Source organism: Quercus robur, chromosome 5, assembly GCF_932294415.1.
Source record: "Quercus robur chromosome 5, dhQueRobu3.1, whole genome shotgun sequence".
Taxonomy (NCBI): Eukaryota; Viridiplantae; Streptophyta; class Magnoliopsida; order Fagales; family Fagaceae; genus Quercus; species Quercus robur.
The window spans coordinates 70,484,540-70,505,251 of NC_065538.1; the positions used below are offsets into that span (position 1 = coordinate 70,484,540).

The window sequence follows — 20,712 nt, forward strand, 5'->3', positions numbered from 1 at the left end:
TAAGCTTGTTCATCAAGATAATAAAACACACTAATCAATTTATAATGACTTAGGTTAAAAGAGTCCTATCATACTACTATTACTTTTTTTTTTTTTTTTTTAATTCGAGTCTATCAAGATTTGGGATTGAGAATTCAAGTCCTATCAGGATTTTGTGTATGTGTTAAGTATTTGTTCAATTTATATGGTTAAAGAGTTTTATACTTTCAGTGATGGTTATAGTCTATCACTAATTCTTTTCCTAAATTCGAGTCCTATTATGGTGAAATTCGAGTCATTTGGTGTATGTAACAATATGTAAGTATTCTTGATCTTATCTATTTTTTGTTCCCAGTTCCCACCCCTCCACAAACTCATTGATTAAAAAGAGACATACACAATATCTCTACTGCTTATCCAAACCAAAAACGAAACTAAAAGAGTACCAGTGTTTTGATACGCTTTTGCATTGAACTCTGGAATTTAAAGGTAGCCAATCGCAAAGCAAGATTTCTGTCAATAGGAAATCCGGGAGATTGTCCAAACTCATTGTCATTGCTGTTCTTCTCTTTGCCTTGGAGTTTTAAAGAACATCGAAAACATTGCTGTCTATACAATAATGTAATGGGATAAAAAGATTTCATAGATTCAGTGGGAATTGAATTCCGAATTTGTGTGGGAATGGAAGTCCAAAACATTTCGAATTAAACATTCGCCTAATATAATGGGATAAAAAGATTTCATATCAGAATTGAATTCATAATTAAAATTACAACCTTAAAAGAAAATAAGAACGATAAAAAAGTTAGGACATTAAAAATTAAAAAGAAAATAACAATGATGTGTAAAATTGTGGAGGCTAATGTGACACACTCTCAAGAGGTCAAAATTATATATATTTTTAAAACTAAAATCTAAAAAATTTCTATAATATGGTAAAGCCACTTGACGCAACCACGATATATAAACCCAAATTTTATTATATAGTTATGATATGTGTATATACAATAGTGTTTTTTATTTTATTTTTTATTTTTTAAATATTGTATTGATGTGAAAAATTGTGAAAATTTCAAAAGTTTCGGTTTTATATATATAGACGTCATGTTCAATAATGTTGAGTGGTTTTCTAATTAAGCTTTCTATATACAGACCTTAATACGAATAAAAGGGATTTATTGGCTAAACAATTAGATAAAAAGGGAAATCAATTAATATTGGCTTTGTTTTGACAAAAACCTATGCAATCATGCATGGAACCTGCAATGAAAGCTTTGAATTTTAAGAGAGAGACAGAGAGAGAGAGAGTGCTGCCACGCATGGAACCTGCATTGCAATGACAGCTTTGAATTTTAAAAGAGAGTGCTGCTATGTTTTTTTTATTAAGTTGCTGAGATAGTTTAAGTGTGGTGGTTGAAGTTGTAATGACGAGTTCTTTGTGTAAGATCTGATAAGGACTTTTATAGCAAGTTTGAAATGTCGGTAAGGGCTGTTATTTTTTTTAATAAGTGAAGCTATTGACCTGACGTTGCTAAACAAGTGTAAGTTTTATATTTATTTTAGATTAGGTAAATAAATGAGTTGCTTTAGAGCATTCATAGCAATGCTCTTAAAATAGCTTATTTTGTAGCTCCAAACACACAAAAATACCTCATAGTAATATTGTTAAACTTAAAATATTTTACCAACTTGCTAGTAGTAACAGTTCACTGTAGCAAGTTGTATTACAAATATTAAATTATTTTCTCTTTCTTTTCTCATTATTAAATTAGTCTCTCTCTCTCTCTCTCTCTCCATGTGTAGTGTTTATTATATTTATTTGCTTGTGTATATTATTTTAATATGTTGTTTGTTAAAATAAAACTTTTGATGTTAGGTGTATTGTAAAGTGGGTTGTTAAAATAGACAAAGTAGGTTTTTGAATTGCTAAAAACCACTAAAACGTTTAGTACACCCACTTAAACATATGTTTTTAGTTTTTAAATAATATTATACATATTTCTACATATATTTTTACTTATGCATATTTTCACACATATTTTTTTAACCAAACGGTAAATGCTCTTAATCACGGTAAAGAAAAAGTTGCCCAAACCTAATTGGTTGTACTTTCTCAACTAATTCACTCCTAAAAAAAGTTGCTTCATTTGACATTCTAATTGGTTGTCACATCAAGCAACTTTTCTTTTCTTTTTTTAAGAGTAAAGAAGAAGAAAGCAACTTGATTTGACAAAAACTTGTTAAAAAATAATAAATAAAGAAACATGCCTATGGAGGCTAAAATAGTTTTAGCTGCAACTTCATATAGAGCAATACAAATAGGCTTCCATTTGTGTGAAAGTGTCTGGCATGTAACTTATTTCTACATCCTCAAATTTCGCCAGTAGCCCCTACTCACTTAGCAAATTTCACATTTTTTGTCCAAGAAAAAGCCTAAATAGGATCAATTCTACTCTCCTAATCACATTTTCTTAAATCCTCATAAAGATTGCATGGGCTTGGGCCATGGAAAAGAAATAAAATGTTACTAAAGCATATGTAATGATTAGGCTTGGCTTGCTCTGGAATTTGTAGAACTCTTTTGTGAGAATGACCATAAAAAAATGATCCACCTACTATTGAGACCCAATGGCTTTTTTATTATTATTCTATTTTGCATAAAGCCTATTGACGTACGTATGGTTGAAATCTCACATCTATAATCTATAAATATTATATAACCGAAACTTTTGATTGGCTTGGCGTAAAGCCTATTGACGTAGATGAGGTTGAAACCTCATATCTACAATCTATAAACTTTCGATTTTTTATTAACTAACTTATATTGTGCCACCTACTTTGGAACCCTCGTAATTTTACACATCAAAGTTTTGTTATGTTTTAACGTTTCTTTTCTTTTCTTTTACTAATCAATTCTTATCTTCAACGGATGTTCCCTAACACTTTTTCTTTCTCTCCTTTTACACTCTCAAATCTCATTCTGTGTTCAAAGTTGAAGGCCCTCTCGCTCAGTCACTTTCTGTCCCAACTTCTTCTGGTGCAATACAATCTCTCCTCTCTCTCTCAAACCTGATCTATTGGAAAAAGTATGGGGTCTCTCGGTCTCTTTTCTTCTTATTCGTTGTGTTTTCCCTACTTCGCATTGCTTCTTTTTCATTGTTTTCTCTATGTGCTTCTCTATCTTCTATTTCTTCGTTTTTTCTCTATAACCGCTTCTCTCTATTTCTTTGAGGGATATGGAGATTGAGGTGCTAGGGCTTTAAGTGTAAAATATATACATCCAATTGTGTCTGACAACATGTCTCACTTGTGCATTAGTTTAAGTCAACTTCAAGGTTTGTGCCTCTTGGTTTATGGCTTGTTTGGATTAAGGGAAGAGGGAGAGGGAGTAGAGTAGAGTTAGCCAAAAATTAAGCTAATTTCCAACTAATTCTACTTTACTCCCCCTCTCTCTCCCTCAATCCAAATGGACCATTAGTTTCCACTAGTCTTTTTATTTTCTTTTTTTCTTTTTCATGTGCATTTAGGCATACTAGGCCATCGACATAATTAGTATTTTTAGTTCATTAGAACTTTCATCATAAAAATCCAAAATTGCAACATTAGAATAATAGTCTTCTTACAATGGAATATTTCATGAATTATGTTTTTTGTATTGAAGAGGGTAAAAATCTAAGTTGATAGATCTCCATGAAGTGGGCCTGACGGATCCATATCTGAGGGCCAATAGAGGGCGAGCCCAATTGTGCAAAGGTCTGTTATGGACAAATCCTGCATAAACATATGCAACAGGAATGGATCAAGCACCCACACGGCAGCTCGAAACCCTAGATGGAAATACTTGCGACACATACTTAACCACCACAGGATCCCAAGGCAAATAGGAACCCTAGCACAAAGAGGATTCTGGAAGATAAGTGCATTAATGAATATTTTCTCTATAAGAAAATGTCTTGTCCATCACGTTTGGGCTATTCAAGAGAATTCCTATAAGGAAAAAACTTCTACACCAAGGAGAAGAGGTCAACCTTCTACTACTATAAAAGCCCCAATACCCTCATAAATCAAGGTACGCATAATTGACCATTCTCTAGCACTCTAGAGTTGTGAGAATAGCTCTAACTTGACATTCGAAAGGTATTCGGCCAGCACCACACCGGTGCTCTCTGTTAGGTCTTCTCTTTTTGCTACGCAAGTATCGTTACAAGCGTGTGAAGATCGTGCAGCTCACTGGTGATATTTACGGAATCATCAGTTGGCGTCGTCTATGTGAAACAAAGCGTGAGACTTATAAGCCATAACAAATACTTCCTGGACTAAGAGTTGCATGGTTCTTACTCACTCGATGGCGACAACCACCAATAACATTCAGGGAGACAAGCCACGCCCGACCGCTGTAGAACCAGAGAACGACAAGATGATAGATGCTCCAAACCCCCCACTGGGAGGTTCACCAGCTTCACCCCATTAACTGCTCGAATAGATCAGGTCTTAATGTAAATCAAAGACGAAGAAACCCTGACGTTCCACGGCAAGCTGAAGGGAGATCCCAGTAAGAGGCCAAGGGACAAGTACTGCCGCTTCCATCGAGACCATGGACACAACAGAGCTGACTGCTACGATCTGAAATAGTAGATAGAGGCTCTTATAAGACAGGGGAAGCTACAGAGGTTCATTAGTAAAGAGAGAACAGATCCACCTCAAGAGCAAGCACTGCGATGGGAGAATGAGCGCCCAAGGCTGCCCATTGGAGACATAAGAATGATCGTAAGGGGCACGACAACTTCTAGGTCATCCAAAAAAGCTCGGAAGACCTACTTGAGAACAGTCCAGAACATCTAGCTTACGAGGGTCGTACCCAAGATGACACAAATCGATAACCACGTCATTGGATTCTCAGAAGAAGATGCTCGAAGGCTACACCACCCGCATGACGACGCACTTGTTGTCAGCCTGTGAGTAGGAGACTACAACATGCATTGGGTTCTGGTCGACAACGGCAGTTCGGTAGACATCCTGTATTACCCAGCTTTTCAACAGATGAGGATTGATAGAGAATAGTTGGTCCCGGCAAATGCCCTTCTCGTTGGTTTTGGAGGGACAAAAGTATTCCCCATTGGTGTCGTCACATTGTCAGTAACAATAGGTGATTACCCCCAGCAAATCACGAAGGACGTAACATTCCTAGTGGTCGACTACTCGTCCGCTTACAATGCCATTCTCGGACGACCCACCTTCAACTCGTGAAAGGCTGTAACTTCAACCTACCATTTAATGATCAAATTCCCTACAGATTATGGAGTAGGAAAACTACGCGGGAATCAAGTGACAGCACGAGAATGTTATATTGCTATGTTAGAGATGGACGATCATCAGCAAACAATGTGCATAGAAGAATAATAGGTAGCAGCGGAGCCGGTTGAAGAATTAGAAGAAGTGATCCTTGATGACTCAAGGCCAGAACGGACGACTAGAGTGGGTACACTGGCAAGTTGGCCGGTACGCCAAGTGCTTACGGCATTCCTAAGAGAAAATCAAAACGTGTTCGCCTGGAGTCACGACGACATGCCAGGAATCGACCCCACAATCATAGTTCACAGGTTGAATGTATCGCCCTCGTTTTCCCCAATCCGGTAGAAGAAACGAGAATTCGCTTAGGAGCAGGATAAAACCATTGCCGAGGAAGTTTGAAAGTTGCTTGAGGCAGATTTCATTCAAAAAGTATACTACCCCGATTAGTTGGTAAACGTGGTCATGGTTAAAAAGGCCAATGGAAAATAGAGGATGTACGTAGATTTCACAAACCTCAATAAGGCCTGCCCTAAGGACAGCTATCCACTCCCACGGATAGATACTTTGGTAGACTCAACTGCAAGACACCAATTTTTGAGCTTCATGGATGCTTTCTCGGGCTATAACCAGATCAAAATGGAAGAAGCCGATCAAAAGAAGACCTCTTTTGTTACCAGCCAAGGACTATTCCGCTACAAGATAATGCCATTCGGACTCAAAAATGCTGGGGCGACATACTAGAGATTAATGAACAAAATGTTCGTGCACCAAGTTTAGGTTGATGAAATGCTAGTGAAGAGCCTGCATGAAGATGATCACCTAGACGACGACCGGGAGACCTTTGACACCTTTCGGTCATATAACATGAAGATGAATCCAAACAAGTGCGTGTTCGGAGTGACGACGGGGAAATTCTTGGGTTTCATGGTATCCCAAAGAGGTTTAGAGGTTAACCCGGATAAGATACGGGCCATAATGAAGTTAGAACCACCGAGGACGGTCAAGGAGGTGCAAAGTTTGAATGGCAAAATCCCAGCCCTGAACAGATTCGTCTCGAAAGCAACGGACAAATGTCTACCTTTCTTTCGCACTCTAAGAAAATGGTTTGAGTGGAAGGACTAATGCCAGATGGCATTTGAAAACTTAAAGGCGTATCTTTCATCTCCCCCGTTGCTCAGTTCATCTAAGCCAGGAGAAGAACTCTACCTATACTTAGCTATTTCACAAGCCGCTGTTAGCGCAGCTTTGGTGAGAGAGGAAGACGGATCTCAGAGACCAGTCTACTTTACAAGCCAAGCACTCCAAGGGGCAGAAGAGAGGCACCCTCAGATGGAGAAGTTGGCCTTCGCATTGATAACCGCAACGCGAAAACTCAAGTCATACTTTCAAGCACATACCATCGTTGTCTTGATAGACAAGCCCCTAAGAAGAGCCATGAGTAGCCTCGAGGCTGCAGGACCAATGGCTTTATGGACAGTAGAGCTTAACGAGTTTGATATATAGTACCATCCGTGAATAGCTGTAAAAGGGCAAGTAGTGGCTAACTTCATTGTCGAATTCACCCTCGGGGACGGCCAGGGGGCAAAGGAGATGCGACAGTGGAACATTTATACAGATGAATCATCCAATAGACGAGCAGGAGGGGCCGATGTGGTTATCCAAACCCCGGAAGGGGATAAGATTGAGTGCATGATCCTACTGGATTTCCCCATAACCAACAACGAGACTGAATATGAAGCCTTGGTGGTGAGGCTAGACCTCGCAGTGGCTGCAGGTACTGAAAACGTGGTCGTACATTGCGACTCACAGGTAGTAACAAGTCAGATTAATGGCGACTACCAGTGTAAGAATGAAAAGATGAAGAGGTATCTAGAAGAGGTGAAGAATCGAATCGACAGCCTTAAGGTCAGATTCGTTCAAATCCCAAGGGGGGAAAAACGAATGTGCCAACCGTCTAGCAAAAGCGGCCTCGACAGAATTTATGCTTGTCCCTGAACAGGTATTGTCATTTGTTCAAGTCTTCTCACTTATTGATGACAGAACAAATGTGCAGGAAGTAGATTCTGAAAGCAATTGGACTACGCCGTTGATATCATACCTAAAGACTGGTGTGTTACCAGATGGGATTGATGCCACTAGGAAGTTGAAGGTCCAAGCATCACGATTTGTGTTGATAAAAGATGTCTTATACAAAAGCGGATTCTCTTGATCGTACCTAAGGTGTTTAAGCCACGAGGAAGCAGATTACGTAATGAGAGAAGTCCACGAGGGTATCTACGGAAACCACTCGAGGGCACGGTCATTAGTGCACAAGTTGATCTGAGTAGGATACTATTGGCCTACAATGCTGAAGGACGCACAAGCTTATGTCAAGGCCTGCAACAAGTGTCAAAGGTTCAGTAATCTCATCAGGCAACTGTCCGAAGAGCTGACCCCCATGACGGCCCCTTAACCCTTTGCTCAATGGGGACTAGATATCATGGGCCCCTTCCAGATAGCAGTTAGGCAGCTAAAGTTTCTAGTAGTTGGTATCGACTACTTCACTAAGTGGGTGGAAGCAAAAGCCCTAGCCATTATCACGAAGAAAAACATTAGAAGTTTTGTTTGGAGGAATATCATCTGTAGGTACGGGATACCCAGAGTGCTTATCTCCAACAATGGAAAGAAATTTGACAACAATGCATTCAAGGACTTCTGTTCAGAGCTAGGTATCAAGAATCACTACTCGTCGCCCACACACCCACAAGCCAATGGATAAGTTAAAGTCACGAACTGATCCTTGCTAAAAATCATCTAGACCCGGCTCGAGGGAGCAAAGGGTATATAGCCGGACAAGCTACCAAGCGTTTTGTGGACGTACCGAACTACAACATGAACACCCACTGGAGAAATGCCGTTCCAACTAACATATGAAAGTGAGATTGTCATACTAGTAGAAGTAGGGCTCACAAGCTATTGGGTGGAGAACTATAACGAGAATAAGAACGAAGAGGCCATACGCCTTCAGCTCGACTTGGTGGATGAAGTCCGAGGGACAGCGGACCAAAGGTTGGCGCGGTATCAAAATCTCGTGGCGAAACACTACAACTCCAAGGTCAGGCATAGAGACTTTCAGGTTAGAGATCTTGTACTACGGAAGGTAATGGGCACTACTAGAGATCCTTCGCAAGGAAAGCTCAGCCCTAACTGGGAAGGACCCTACAGGATCGCATCATGGCAGAGGAAGGGCACCTACCACCTCGAGATGCTAGACGGGCGAAAGCTTCAGCACCCATAGAACACGGAGCACCCAAGGGGGCAGGTACTTTCCTACAAACGCATGTTTTTTTTTAAGAAGAATATTCAGACACATCTATGTTTTTTCTACCTAAACTCTAAAGTCCACAAATTGGACGGATCATCCCAGGAGGATGAAAATTCTAAGTCTAAAAAGTGGACGGGTATAAACTAAAGTCCACAAATTAGACAGATCATCCCAAAATGATGAAAATTCTAAGTCCAAAAAGTGGATGGGTATAAACTAAAGTCCACAAACTAGACAGATCATCCCAAGAGGATGAAAATTCTTACAAAGTCTGAAAAAGTGGACGCGTATAAACTAAAGTCCATAAACTGGATGGATCTTTCCAGGAAGATGAAAATTTTTAGTCCAAAAAGTGGACGGGTATAAATCAAAGTCCATAAAGTGGACGGTTCATCCATAAAGGTTGAAAATTGTATAAGTCCACGAAGTGGACGGTTCATCCGTGAAGGATGAAAATACTACCTAGTCCATAAAGTGGACAGTTCATCCATAAAGGATATAAATTCTATTCAAGTCCATAAAGTGGACAGTACTACCAAAAAGATAAAAAATTTAGTCCATAAAGTGGACAGATCATCTAAAAAGATAAAAATTTTAGTCCATTTGGTGGACGGACCATCCTTGAATGTTAAGCCTATAAAGTGAACGGTCCATCCAGGAGGACGGAAATTTTTATAAGTGGACGGATCGTCCATTAAGGATGAAAGTCTAACTGAGTCCATAATGAGGACGGTCCCTCTAGACATTACGACAGATGCAACTTAAATTCCAAAACACAATGTGGACGGACACATTTTGGAAGACGGGTTTCTAACTCAATGGCCATAAAATTAAAGGCCTTTAAAGCACATAGTGAATAAAAAACAGACCCACTACATTCATGACGACTATGAAAACAAGCAATTAAACCAAAGTAGGCAAATAAAAATAGAATTGTTGTACATAATGACGGATAAAATTAAAAGATTTTTCTCCTAACCTATAAAAAAATAAAAAATAAAATAAAAAAAGAAAAAAAGAAAAAACCACTACTCCTGAGCGTCTGCATCCTTCTCCTGACGGGTGTCATCAGCTACAAGTTGGACTTGACCTCGAGCATTCTGTGCCTGGGCTGAGTCTTCGTCGCCTTGAGTTGCATCCTCAGCAAAAAGATCATCAGTGTTCTTTAAGGCGACAGGCATGACGGAGGTTTGAGCTTGATCTTCAACTTTAATGTTTGACACATCTAGGTCAGGATAGGCCTTCTTAACCTGACGAAGAGCATCGTCAAAAACCTACAGTTAAGAGTCTTTGAGCTCATCCTTAGCCTGACAGAGCTGATCCTGATCGGAGTCGCGGTACTTACATATCGCCACCTCCTTAGCCTGACGGAGCTGATCCTTCAGGTCCCTAACCTTTTTGTCCTTGTCCTCAAGGGCCTTCTTCGCCTTTTTCGTGCTCTACTCAAGCTCCTTTCTCCCATTCTCTAAAAGATCAAACTTCTTCTCCATTATGGACTTCCAGTTTTTAAACTGACTCAGTTCATCCTCCGTCAACTCTGCCTTTACTCGCACACGGTCCAAGGCCATCTCACGGCTAAGACACCATCCCATCAACCCTTTCATCATAATTATAGCCTGAAACACAAAAAAAAAAGGGGTTAGATGGAAATCCAAGTGGAATGGATGGACGAAAAGCCGACGGGCAGGATTACCTGAGCAATTACAAAGAGTCCCGTCTCCCCCATTACTTTCGTGGAATGATTGCCTAAGTCCTCATAATCCTCCGACGTTATGATGGACGAGCTCCAAGGCATATTTTGAGTCTTCGCAGAGGAGGATGGGCGACTTCTCTTGACTGGTGGACGGAGCCTTCATAGGGTCTTTGCCAACCCCATGCTTCACTGGGGTGACCGTCTTTGCACCCCCAGCCATTAGCCTCACAACAGGCTCCAAAGGGACCTTGGGTTTCTTGGGAGGACGGTCCCCTTTGGACATTTGCTTCCTTTTTGTGGACGAGTTGCCTGAGCCCGTCCCCTTAGGAGCCATATCGTCGGACTCCTTTTTCTTGGCAGCCTACGCCTTAATCATTGCTCTTCTCTTAGCATCATCCATTTCTGTAAAGGTGGACAGATGAAGTTAATTACTAAGATAAAAATGAAAACCGTTCAAATAGAATGAGGACGACGGACTTACATCTACGAATTGTGGCATCGTATTTGATGGCTGCCGGCGATGGTTCAGGTTCATCACAATACCAATGGATGGTATCAAGTGTAACTAATTTTGCCCAAGTCCTTTCCTCCAGCTTGGTCTTGGCAAAAATTCTCTCGAGAAAGCTGAACTCCTTAAGTTCAACTTATGGACGCCGTCTAACTGCAAGGAAAAAGACGGTTAAAAGTGTTAAAAATATAATAAAACTGAACGGTTGTAAAGAGTTCACAAACCAGGACAAGAGCATACTAGACAGATGTAGTATGCCCCAAGTCGTATTGACGGGCATGTATTCCGTGTCCCCTGGACGACACATCCACTCGTCACCCTCTAAGAAGAAATAACGACTCTTCCAATCCCTATTGGAATCTGCGGTTTCAAATATAACCTTCAACAACGGACTCTTAGGCACAAAACTGTACATCCCCCTTGATTTGTCTATTTCATCTAGACGGTAGCAATGAAGGAACTCCCGCACCGTCAGCCTCTTAGCACCGTTTGACATAGCACTGTACAGGACCTCCATTGCTATGAAGACCCTCCAGGCATTTGGGGATACTTGGTTGACAGACAAGCCAAGGTATTTGAGAAGCTCACGATGAAAGGGGCTTAGTGGAAACCTAAGTCCTGCCTTTAACATTTGTTCGTACATCCCAACACCTTCTATTCCTTCATAGTAGCATTTCTCTGACTTATAGGGCAGACGGAGGGGGATGTTATCTGGAATTTGGAAATTGGCCCTAAGAGTGTTGAAGTGTTTCTCCTTGATGGTAGACCTAAAATTATTCACTGTCTATTTCGATAGCATGATAAACTCCCTAAGTCCATCAGCACCTACGACGGATTTTATTAGTTGTTCCTCGTCGTCATCAGAAACCTCCTCTGGTTCAGCTATCTCTATATCCTCATTTGTTGAGGACGAGGAAGAGGCAGACGGACTCCTCTCTTCACTTCAACTCTCTTGGTTTTTGTGACCTGAAGGGTATACTTCCTCGTAATCTACCCTGTCATGGACAACTGACTGGTTACTTGACACACTAGACATTGCCTACACGCAACAAAACCTAAAACTCTGATGGGTCTAGAAGGGGTGACAGGTGTGTAAAGTCTAGGAAAATAAAAAGAGTATGTCCGAGGATAAGAGAGACTTGTGAAAAAGAGAGTACTTACCAATTTAGCGAGTGAACAGAAGAAGGTCCTTGATGACGGATACCGAAACTGAATGGAGTGCTCTTTGACAAGGATGACGGAAGTGCTTTGACAATGCGTTTTAGCGGAAAGTAGAGAAATGAGAGGAGAAGGAGTGTGATATTTATAGAAGAAGTGCATGGAAGACGAAGCGACGCTTCGATCTGAGATAAAATCCAATGGGAGAGCGACATGTGTCATGCGTCATAAATGGCTTCCAGACAACCTGTCAAGGGTTGGCACAGTTCACGTCATCTGTATTGAAACCGTCGACCCATAGGCCTTTGAACCGTCATCCCTTGAACCTTGAACTGTCACCCCACAAGTCCTTCCACTCAAAGATGACGAACCCATGGGGTGAGAGGGCAACTGAAGAGGGTAAAAATCTAGATTGACGAATCTCCATGAAGTGGGCCTAATGGATCCACGTTCGAGGGCTGATAGAGGGCGAGCCTAATTGTGCAAAGGTCTGTTATGGGCAGATCCTGCATAAACAGATGCAATAGGAACGGATCAAGCACCCACGTGACTGCCCGAAACCCTAGATGGAAATACTTGCAACACACACTTAACCACCACAGGATCCCAAGGCAAATAGGAACCCTAGCACAAAGAGGATTTTGGAAGATACACGTACTAATGAATATTTTCTCTATAAGGAAATGTCTTGTCCATCACGTTTGGGACTATTCAAGAGGATTCTTATAAGGAAAAGACTTCTACACCAAAGAAGAGAGGTTAACCTTCTACTACTATAAAAGCCCTAATACCCTCACAAATCAAGGTACGCATAATTGACCCTTCTCTAGCACTCTAGAGTTGTGAAAGCAGCTCTAACTTGACTTTCGGAGGGTATTCAGCCGGCACCACACCGGTGCTCTTTGTTAGGTCTTCTCTCTTTGCTGCGCAGGTATCGTTACGAGCGTGTGAATATCGTGTAGCTCACTGGTGATATTTACGACATCATCATGTATTAATATATTTGCAAAGAAAAATTAATTAATAGAGAAAATTATTAATTTAATAACATTTAAACATTAAGGGATAAGACCATTACTAAGTGAGAGATATAGGGAGGGAAAAAATTCTTTGGACAATATTAGTACTATTTTTTTAAATCTCTTTAAGTAGGTTTTTCGTGCGTAGCATGAGTTAAGTACTAGTTAAATAATGATAAAAGTGAGTGCTTAATGAAATTGGTTTTAATAGTAATGTGATCAAATTTTATTATAACTATTATCACATTGATCACATTGATAAAAGTGAGTGCTTAATATTACATTGATGAGTAATTGTTTTTAATAGTTATAATAAAATTTGATCACATTACTTCCATTCCATCATGATTTTTTTTTCATGAGTAATAATGATTATATTATGTAGAAAACTAAGGATAGTCCCGGTCCATCTCAATCTTTAGAAGAGAAACCTAGGGTAGAAGAGATGAGATGAAAATAGGCCCATTTTAGTTATTATATGCAGCCCAATGAACCAAGTTGTGAGGCAAAAAATTCACATTTCTAAAAACAATAGATAAATTCCAAACAAGTTAGGGAACTTAGTACCGTGTTTAGCTCAAAGAGGAAATTGACTAGGAATTAGGGATGAGGTGAATGTGTGAGAGGGTGGGAAGATGTTAGAATGTGCAAACACAACCTCACCAAATTAATTTCCCATACCATCAATGACAATGAAATGGGATTTGATAGCAGTGTCAAAATTACATTTTGATCCCGCCAATTTGGGGTGGAATCCATTTCATGGGGGACAAATGATTGAGCAGACTAAGCAATTTTTATCAAATACCCTAATAGATCTTTTTTCAAGTGTATATGAATTTGGATCATTATATCTTTATTTCACAACAAGAAATTTTAATTATTGAGATAACTTGAACTACTAAGGATGTGTATTAATTAAGAAATTCTCCTTCAACCTGAATACATGAACAAGTTGAGTCGAGTATTAAAAGTTAAGATTGTTAATTTTTTTAACATAGGCCAAGTTCATTTCCTAATTAGATTAGGTGTTCATACTTTGTCTATTTTCTTTTCAAACACGCTCAAACTTGTTCATAAATGACTTGATTAACTAATTCTTTTACTATATAGTAAATATTAGGACTAAAATTTTCATCCCTTCACAAATATATGCTAATAATTAATAATAAGTAAATTATATATGACATTTATTATTTGAGTTAGGTTGAATAATTTGAGTTTAGGAACTCATATACAAACTTAAGCATTTTGTTCATATAAATATATAATGATATATCGAGCCTTATATTCACAAGCTAGTTCAGGAGCCCATTTTTATGTTTAAACTCTGATTGTTTAATAGTCGATTTTAAACTTAAGATTAAATTTGACTTAGGTTTAAATTTGACTTATTTATTAAAATAAATGAAGAAAGACATGTTTTCTTGAGCTAAATTAAGGCCAGGAAACCTTTTCATACAAAAAAAACTTACAAAGTTATAATCTAATATCCATAATCATAAGTGAAATCAGATACACCAACCATTGCAGAAAGAACTTGAGAAACAATGTAAATGGCTCCCCCAAAGACGGTTAGGATGAGAATTGCTGAAATGGGATTCTTCAGCAACTCGAATATAGGCTGAAAGATTGTGTAAATAGCACCTGTACTGACTGTCAGAGCGTATAGACCATATCTTCTCACATTTTCCCAAAACTCTTCCACCAGAGGCCCTTCTGGACCAAGAGCCAAAGCTTTCTGGTCATCCATTCCCATAAGAAACAGCATCAGTCCTAGAGAAACAGCTCCTAATATAACAAACCTTGAATACCCATTCGAGTAAACTTGAAGAAGGTCCTCCTTCAAGGGAGTTTGGCATTTGGGAACGAGTTCTAAGACTAAGGGCTTGCTTATGTGATTGGATTTTGTAGGAAAAACTAGATTTTGTCTTCGGATGGTAGTATTTTTTGAAAGTGGAACAGATGTGGGAAGATCTTTAATGTGTTTTGGATATGATGTGGTTTTGATGGGTGCGAGGAATGGAGGATTTGAAGTTGAATCGGTGAAAGTGGTGCAACGAAGTAGATTGAACTGGGATCTCAAGAAAAAGGTCTTCATTTTCTTGAACGTTATCTATGTTACCGAGACTGTCTAAAGTGGTAAAGTGATATGAATGGGCAAGAAGATGTACACAATGCTATCTTATCTTCTAGACTCTAGAGCCCATCTTATTTGGTGTCCCACGAGTGATAAAAGATATATACGTAATTCAAAAAAAAAAAAAAAAAAAAAAAGATATATACGTAACCTTTTCAATTAAGAAAAAAAAGAGAGAAAAGATTGGTAACCTGCGCAGTTGTGATAATAATAATAGCAGGAAGAATAAGCAGAAATTTAAATAAATAAATAAAAAGCCTAAAATTATACCACATAGATTAGGTCCATTTTTTCCGAATTAAAATAATAAATTTATGGAAAATTTTCTAATTTGAAGCTTCTATTCATCTCAATTTTGTTATTTTTCATTAGGTCCATTTTTGTTATTTTTGTTATCAACAATTTATAGTTTTTCTTTGTTTTGTTACTACCCATAAAAACAAAGATGGACATGAACTTTAAATTGAAATGGTTTCATGAGTTTGAAACTTTATGATGAAACAAGTTATAAACTCCAGTCTTTTTTGTATAATTTCTCCTAACAACAACAACAACAACAATAATAATAAGGATAAAGTTTTCAACATATTTAGTTGTAGCCTAAGGCTACAACTTTGCTCCATCGCTTTTTATTAAATTGTGAATTTTGATAAATCCACCATTGGATTACAATTTCTTCTTAGGTTACAACTTTGCTCAATATCCATTTATTGGATGTGAATTTTGATAAATCCACAATTAGATTACATTTTCTTCTTATATTTTCCATACTTGCAAAATTTCAAGAAAACAAAAATTAATAACTATGTCATCAATCAAATGTTTAAATTTCAAATTTTTGTAATCTAAAATTATGCTAAAAAAATAAATTTATAGATCAAATAGTAAATAATATCTGATTTGTAAAAAATTTGATATGTGTGTTAAGAACATAAAAAACATGTAATTCAATAATTAGATTTTCAAAATATATAGTTATGTTTATTTTTTTAGTAGGAGATGTAATCTTAGGTTACAATCAAGTTTGTAGTCAAACTTTGTCCTAATAATAACAATATGGTAGGCAAGTGGGATTGGTCTTATGTCTTCCTTCCTCTCAATGACTCAACGACAAATTTTTAACTACAAAGTTTCTCAAAAAAAAAAAAAAAATTTTTAACTACAAAGACCATTGTTCGAGTAAATTGGAAGAAGCCACCTTCAAGTTGGATCACTCTCAATATTGATCGATCAGCCACAGGTAACCCAAGAAGGGCAAGAGGTGGAGGTCTACTATGAAATAGTAAAGGAGAATAGATTCGAGGCTTCTCTAAAGGCTCAAGCATATTAACTAATTGTACAACTAAGTTTTCAGCTTTGAAAGATGGTCTCAATCTTGCTTCAAATCTAGAAATTAAAAAAAGAAAAATCTTATTATAGAATTAATGCTTTAATTGTTGCCCAACTTATGAAGAGTTCCACTACTAACTAGTTCTTGGAACCATTGCTTAATGATTGTAGGAACCTATTGAAAGCAATTCTTAGGGCTCACATTAAGCAAGTGTACAAAGAGGCCAATCATTGTGTTGATGCACTGGCTAAGTTGGGCTATAATCTAGATTCAATTTTTGTGCTTTTTGACTACCCACTATTTGTGGTGAAGAAATTGCTTGCCCTTGATAGGACGGCTAACATATATAATAGAATCATTTATAATTTTGATTAGTCTAATATATTAGCCCCTTTCAACTACAAAAAAAAGGTTTATCTTGTGTTGAGGTCCAAAATGTGACAAGGAAGTCCAGCCCATGAAGACAAGGAAGGACCATGAACCTTAACAAGAGAAAGCCTAGTTTGTAAAGATAAAAAGGGCTATGAAGGCCCAAAGGCCCAGCAAGTGAAGAAAAATCAAAGAAGTGTGGAAAGGAAGAGAACCCAAGCTTGGGCTATGAACAGGTCCTCCACCCCCAAGAAGTAAGTCCCTTGGGAAAAATTTGAAAATGCTGAGTAAGACGTGGACGACCTAAAGGATGGTCTGGAAATGAGCCATGCATATTCTCGAAGAAGGGAAATTAAGGGAAGAAGCCATTGGAAGTCCAGTCAAAATCAAGCTCCAATGAGGTAGGAAGAAATGATAGGGACAAGTGATGGCTTTAGGATCAAAACCCAATGAAGGAACCGAGGGACCTCGGGCAAGGCAGAGGACATGCTGTCAAAGGCTTTTCGGGTCCACTCATTGCAAGGAGGAATCTATCCCATTTCTGGGAAAAGACCAAACCAAGAAGAGTCAACATCAAGGTTCTAAGACCTTCGAAATGTCCTTTTAAAACCTTGAGAGAAGATCATGGAACGTTGATCTTAAAAGAGAATCTAGATTTTTCCTAAGGAAGAAATAAGAAAAGGAACAACCACCAATGTTTCAAAAAAATGAGACTAGCTCTAGTACCTAGAAAACGAAGGGAGAGAACAATAATTTGAAAGCCCTCCAAGAGTAGTATAAAAAAGGGGGAAGCAAAGAAGACAGGGGAATCATTTTACGCACAAGAGACCAAAAAATATACAAGAAGAGAATTTTAATCTTTAAGCCTAGTTCATTAAGCGAAGAGAGGCATTATAAAAGGTCTTATAGCAAAATATTCAAGGAGCCACTTGGATTCAAAGGACTCAAATTTCACAAGTCTTAAGAACCCAAAGGGGATTAGCCAAGTTTGTGATCTTTGCGGCTTATTGGACCTTGTGGAGTATCTTCACAGAGTAAGACCAAATGTACTCTAACACTTGACTTAATCAAATATAACTTTCTTGAAGCATTCATAATCATCATTGCTCATTTATATGTTGTGTACTTGTTGTTTCTATTGGTTTGTAATAACAGCCCAAATAGGGCGCAGTGAGCCAAGTTCAGTTCACCCAACATCTATCCATCCCTTTTTCAATGACCCAATGTCCCACATCAGCATTGGACCTAGGAACTATCAAAAAAGGGACTCACATCTTGCTAATGTGCACTTAAGTCCTCTTGGGCTAGTTCCATGAACGTCACTCTAAAAGGAAGAAACAATAAGTACACAGCAAGTACTTGTGCACAAATTGGTTTGTAATAATGGCCCAAATAGGGCGCGGTGAGCCAAGCCCAATTCACCCAACATCTATCCATTCCCTTTTTCAATGACCCAATGTCCCACATCAGCATTGGACCTAGGAACTGTCAAAAAAGGGACTCACATCTTGCTAATGTGCACTTGAGTCCTCTTGGGCTAGTTCCATGAACATCACTCTAAGGACTAAAATAAACATTTTGCCGTTCAGATTGTGGATTTAGTTGGGGGATGAAAAAGTGAAAGTATAGAAGATATTTTAGTTTTCTCTTATAGTGTTTAGTTGGACGTGAAAAATTAGAGAGATGGAAAACTCTTTTCTTTGGTCGATAAGAAAAATAAAATGATAGAAAATATTAATTGTATAAATTTACTCCTATGCCCCTAGTACTAAGAAAAAAATTAATAATATTTAAGGAAAAAAAAAACATGGGAGAAAAAAAAAGACTGCTACATTGATCAATAAGGGAGGGTATATGTGTAATTTCCCATCAAACCCACTCCCACACCCATTTTATCCCAAATTTGGGAAGAAAACGATTTCACTCCAAATGGTGGAGAAAATACACCACGTATCCAGTGTATGTTTTCTCCCTCTGACATAGAGATAGGGTCCACCTCCATATGAGAGGGAGGATACATGTACCGGACACATAGTATACCTCCTCCAAATGGTGAGCTCAAAGAGAAAATTCCTAAGCCTCACCATTTTCACTCCACCTTCCTTTCCTCAACCAAGCACACTTTTCACGTATGGAGTTCACCTCCATGTGTGAGGGAGGATACATGCGCCATACGCATGGTATACCTCCTCCAAATGGTGGGCTTGGAGAGAATTTTTTGGCCTTACCATTTTTACCCCACCTTCCTTTCCTCAACCAAACACATTTTTCTCTCATATTTTCTCTTCTGCTTTCTCCCCCACAATCAAATAGACCCTTAGTTTCGATATTTTTAGAAGTGGAAAATGGATTGGACTCCTCCTCCCATGTTCTTGGGGAGAGAGAGAGAGAGAGAGTTCTGGTTGAATAATGGAGTATATGTTTATTAAGAGAATAGAACAAGGGTATTACCGTATTAGTTGGTGGCAATTACATTGAGAATGTAGAAAATAATTTACAAATGTCTCTAAATTAAATCAAATACCTAATTGGAATTTGTAGTAGGTAACTAGGTACTCTTATTACTTAAAAATAAATAAATGTTTCAAGCTTCATAAATTACAATGAAAGTTGAAACCAATAAAAAAAGAATTACTTGTCAGGAAAAATCTAATTTATTAATCTAATCAAGGCATTTGAATAAAGTATTAATATCAGCAGTAATAAAATAGATTAGCATTAATCAATATTCAATAATTTTCACCTTATGCTTTTGTGCCGATTATTCATAATTAGTTTATTAACTCCCGCTTTGTTTTATTGTGATAAAATCAAATATGTAAATGAGTAAATCTCTGATTATATTATATTACAAATCCCTAAACTACTTCTCTCCATTCGTCTTTGGAATGATAAAACTTTATTTTATGATTAAGATTTAATCTTCAAGGATATAAGAACATACGTTGGTAGATCCTTGAAAAGTAAGTAAATCTTGACCATAAATGATAAATCCTATCTGCTTCTTTTAATATAGATAGAATGATATTATAATCGAATCACTCCATTTATAAAATAAACTTGTGAAAATTTATCCCTCCAAAATGTAAAGTATGATCAAAGTAGCATGGATCCTCCACCTATTGCAAGAGTCCGCATCGGAAAAGAGAACAATCAAATATGGTGATGACTATTTTATTAATTTCACATAATTAGTAATTTAAAAACAAAATTAAATGTGAGTTTCAGTTAACTTAATTAATGAAGTTTATTGTCGTTGAATAAAAAGCAATTATCAATGAGTGAATGTCATTCAATTGAAACTATCGTATCAATCCATACACACAGTAACACATAATTTAGATATTGAAAATATAATATGCCATTTTACATAAAATCTTACCCTTACCCCCTTAAAAAAAGTAGAAAGGAGGGGGAGTGCTTTCTCTTCTAAATGTAATACTACCAAGTACTAACACAATTGTTGATGCATAGTTATTAAACTCAGATGGGATGTTGACCTAGTTTAGGAGTCTTATTGGTTCAACTAGTGGTCATTAGTCAAACTATAAGATCAATAAAAAAAAATTTTAAAATTAAACCTTCTCAAAAAGTATTAAAAAATATATAAAAATAAAGTGGAAAATAATAAAATAAATATGTAAATTGAGAAAATACATTCGCCTAAATTACTAATTAAAATTAATTCTAACAAAGCTAGCCATGTTACACAATTAGCAACACTAGAAATTATAAAATTACAGACATTTTTTTGCTTAAAAAAATTTTATGACATTTTTTAAAATCATAGTAACAAAAAAGTATATATCATATCTCACTAGCTACTCCCAAGGATTACAAATTGAGCTATTAACTTGAATCTCTGTCTTCATTAAAAAGTCTTGCATCAACTAGTATAAATTTCTCTATTTCCATTATGC

General features: G+C 37.6%; 1 protein-coding gene across 1 annotated transcript; it reads right to left on the reverse strand.

Moving 5' to 3' along the window:
• Positions 1-14,327: 14,327 nt before the first annotated feature.
• LOC126726909 (uncharacterized) lies at positions 14,328-15,147 on the reverse strand. Its single transcript, XM_050432325.1, has one exon. It carries the CDS (start codon positions 15,052-15,054, stop codon positions 14,440-14,442), a length of 615 nt encoding a protein of 204 aa, XP_050288282.1. The 5' UTR covers positions 15,055-15,147; the 3' UTR covers positions 14,328-14,439.
• Positions 15,148-20,712: the final 5,565 nt, after the last annotated feature.

What these genes read in the sequence shown, in the direction of transcription:
- LOC126726909 (XM_050432325.1), bottom strand. Translation starts at nt 15,054, where the DNA reads ATGAAGACCTTTTTCTTGAGATCCCAGTTCAATCTACTTCGTTGCACC.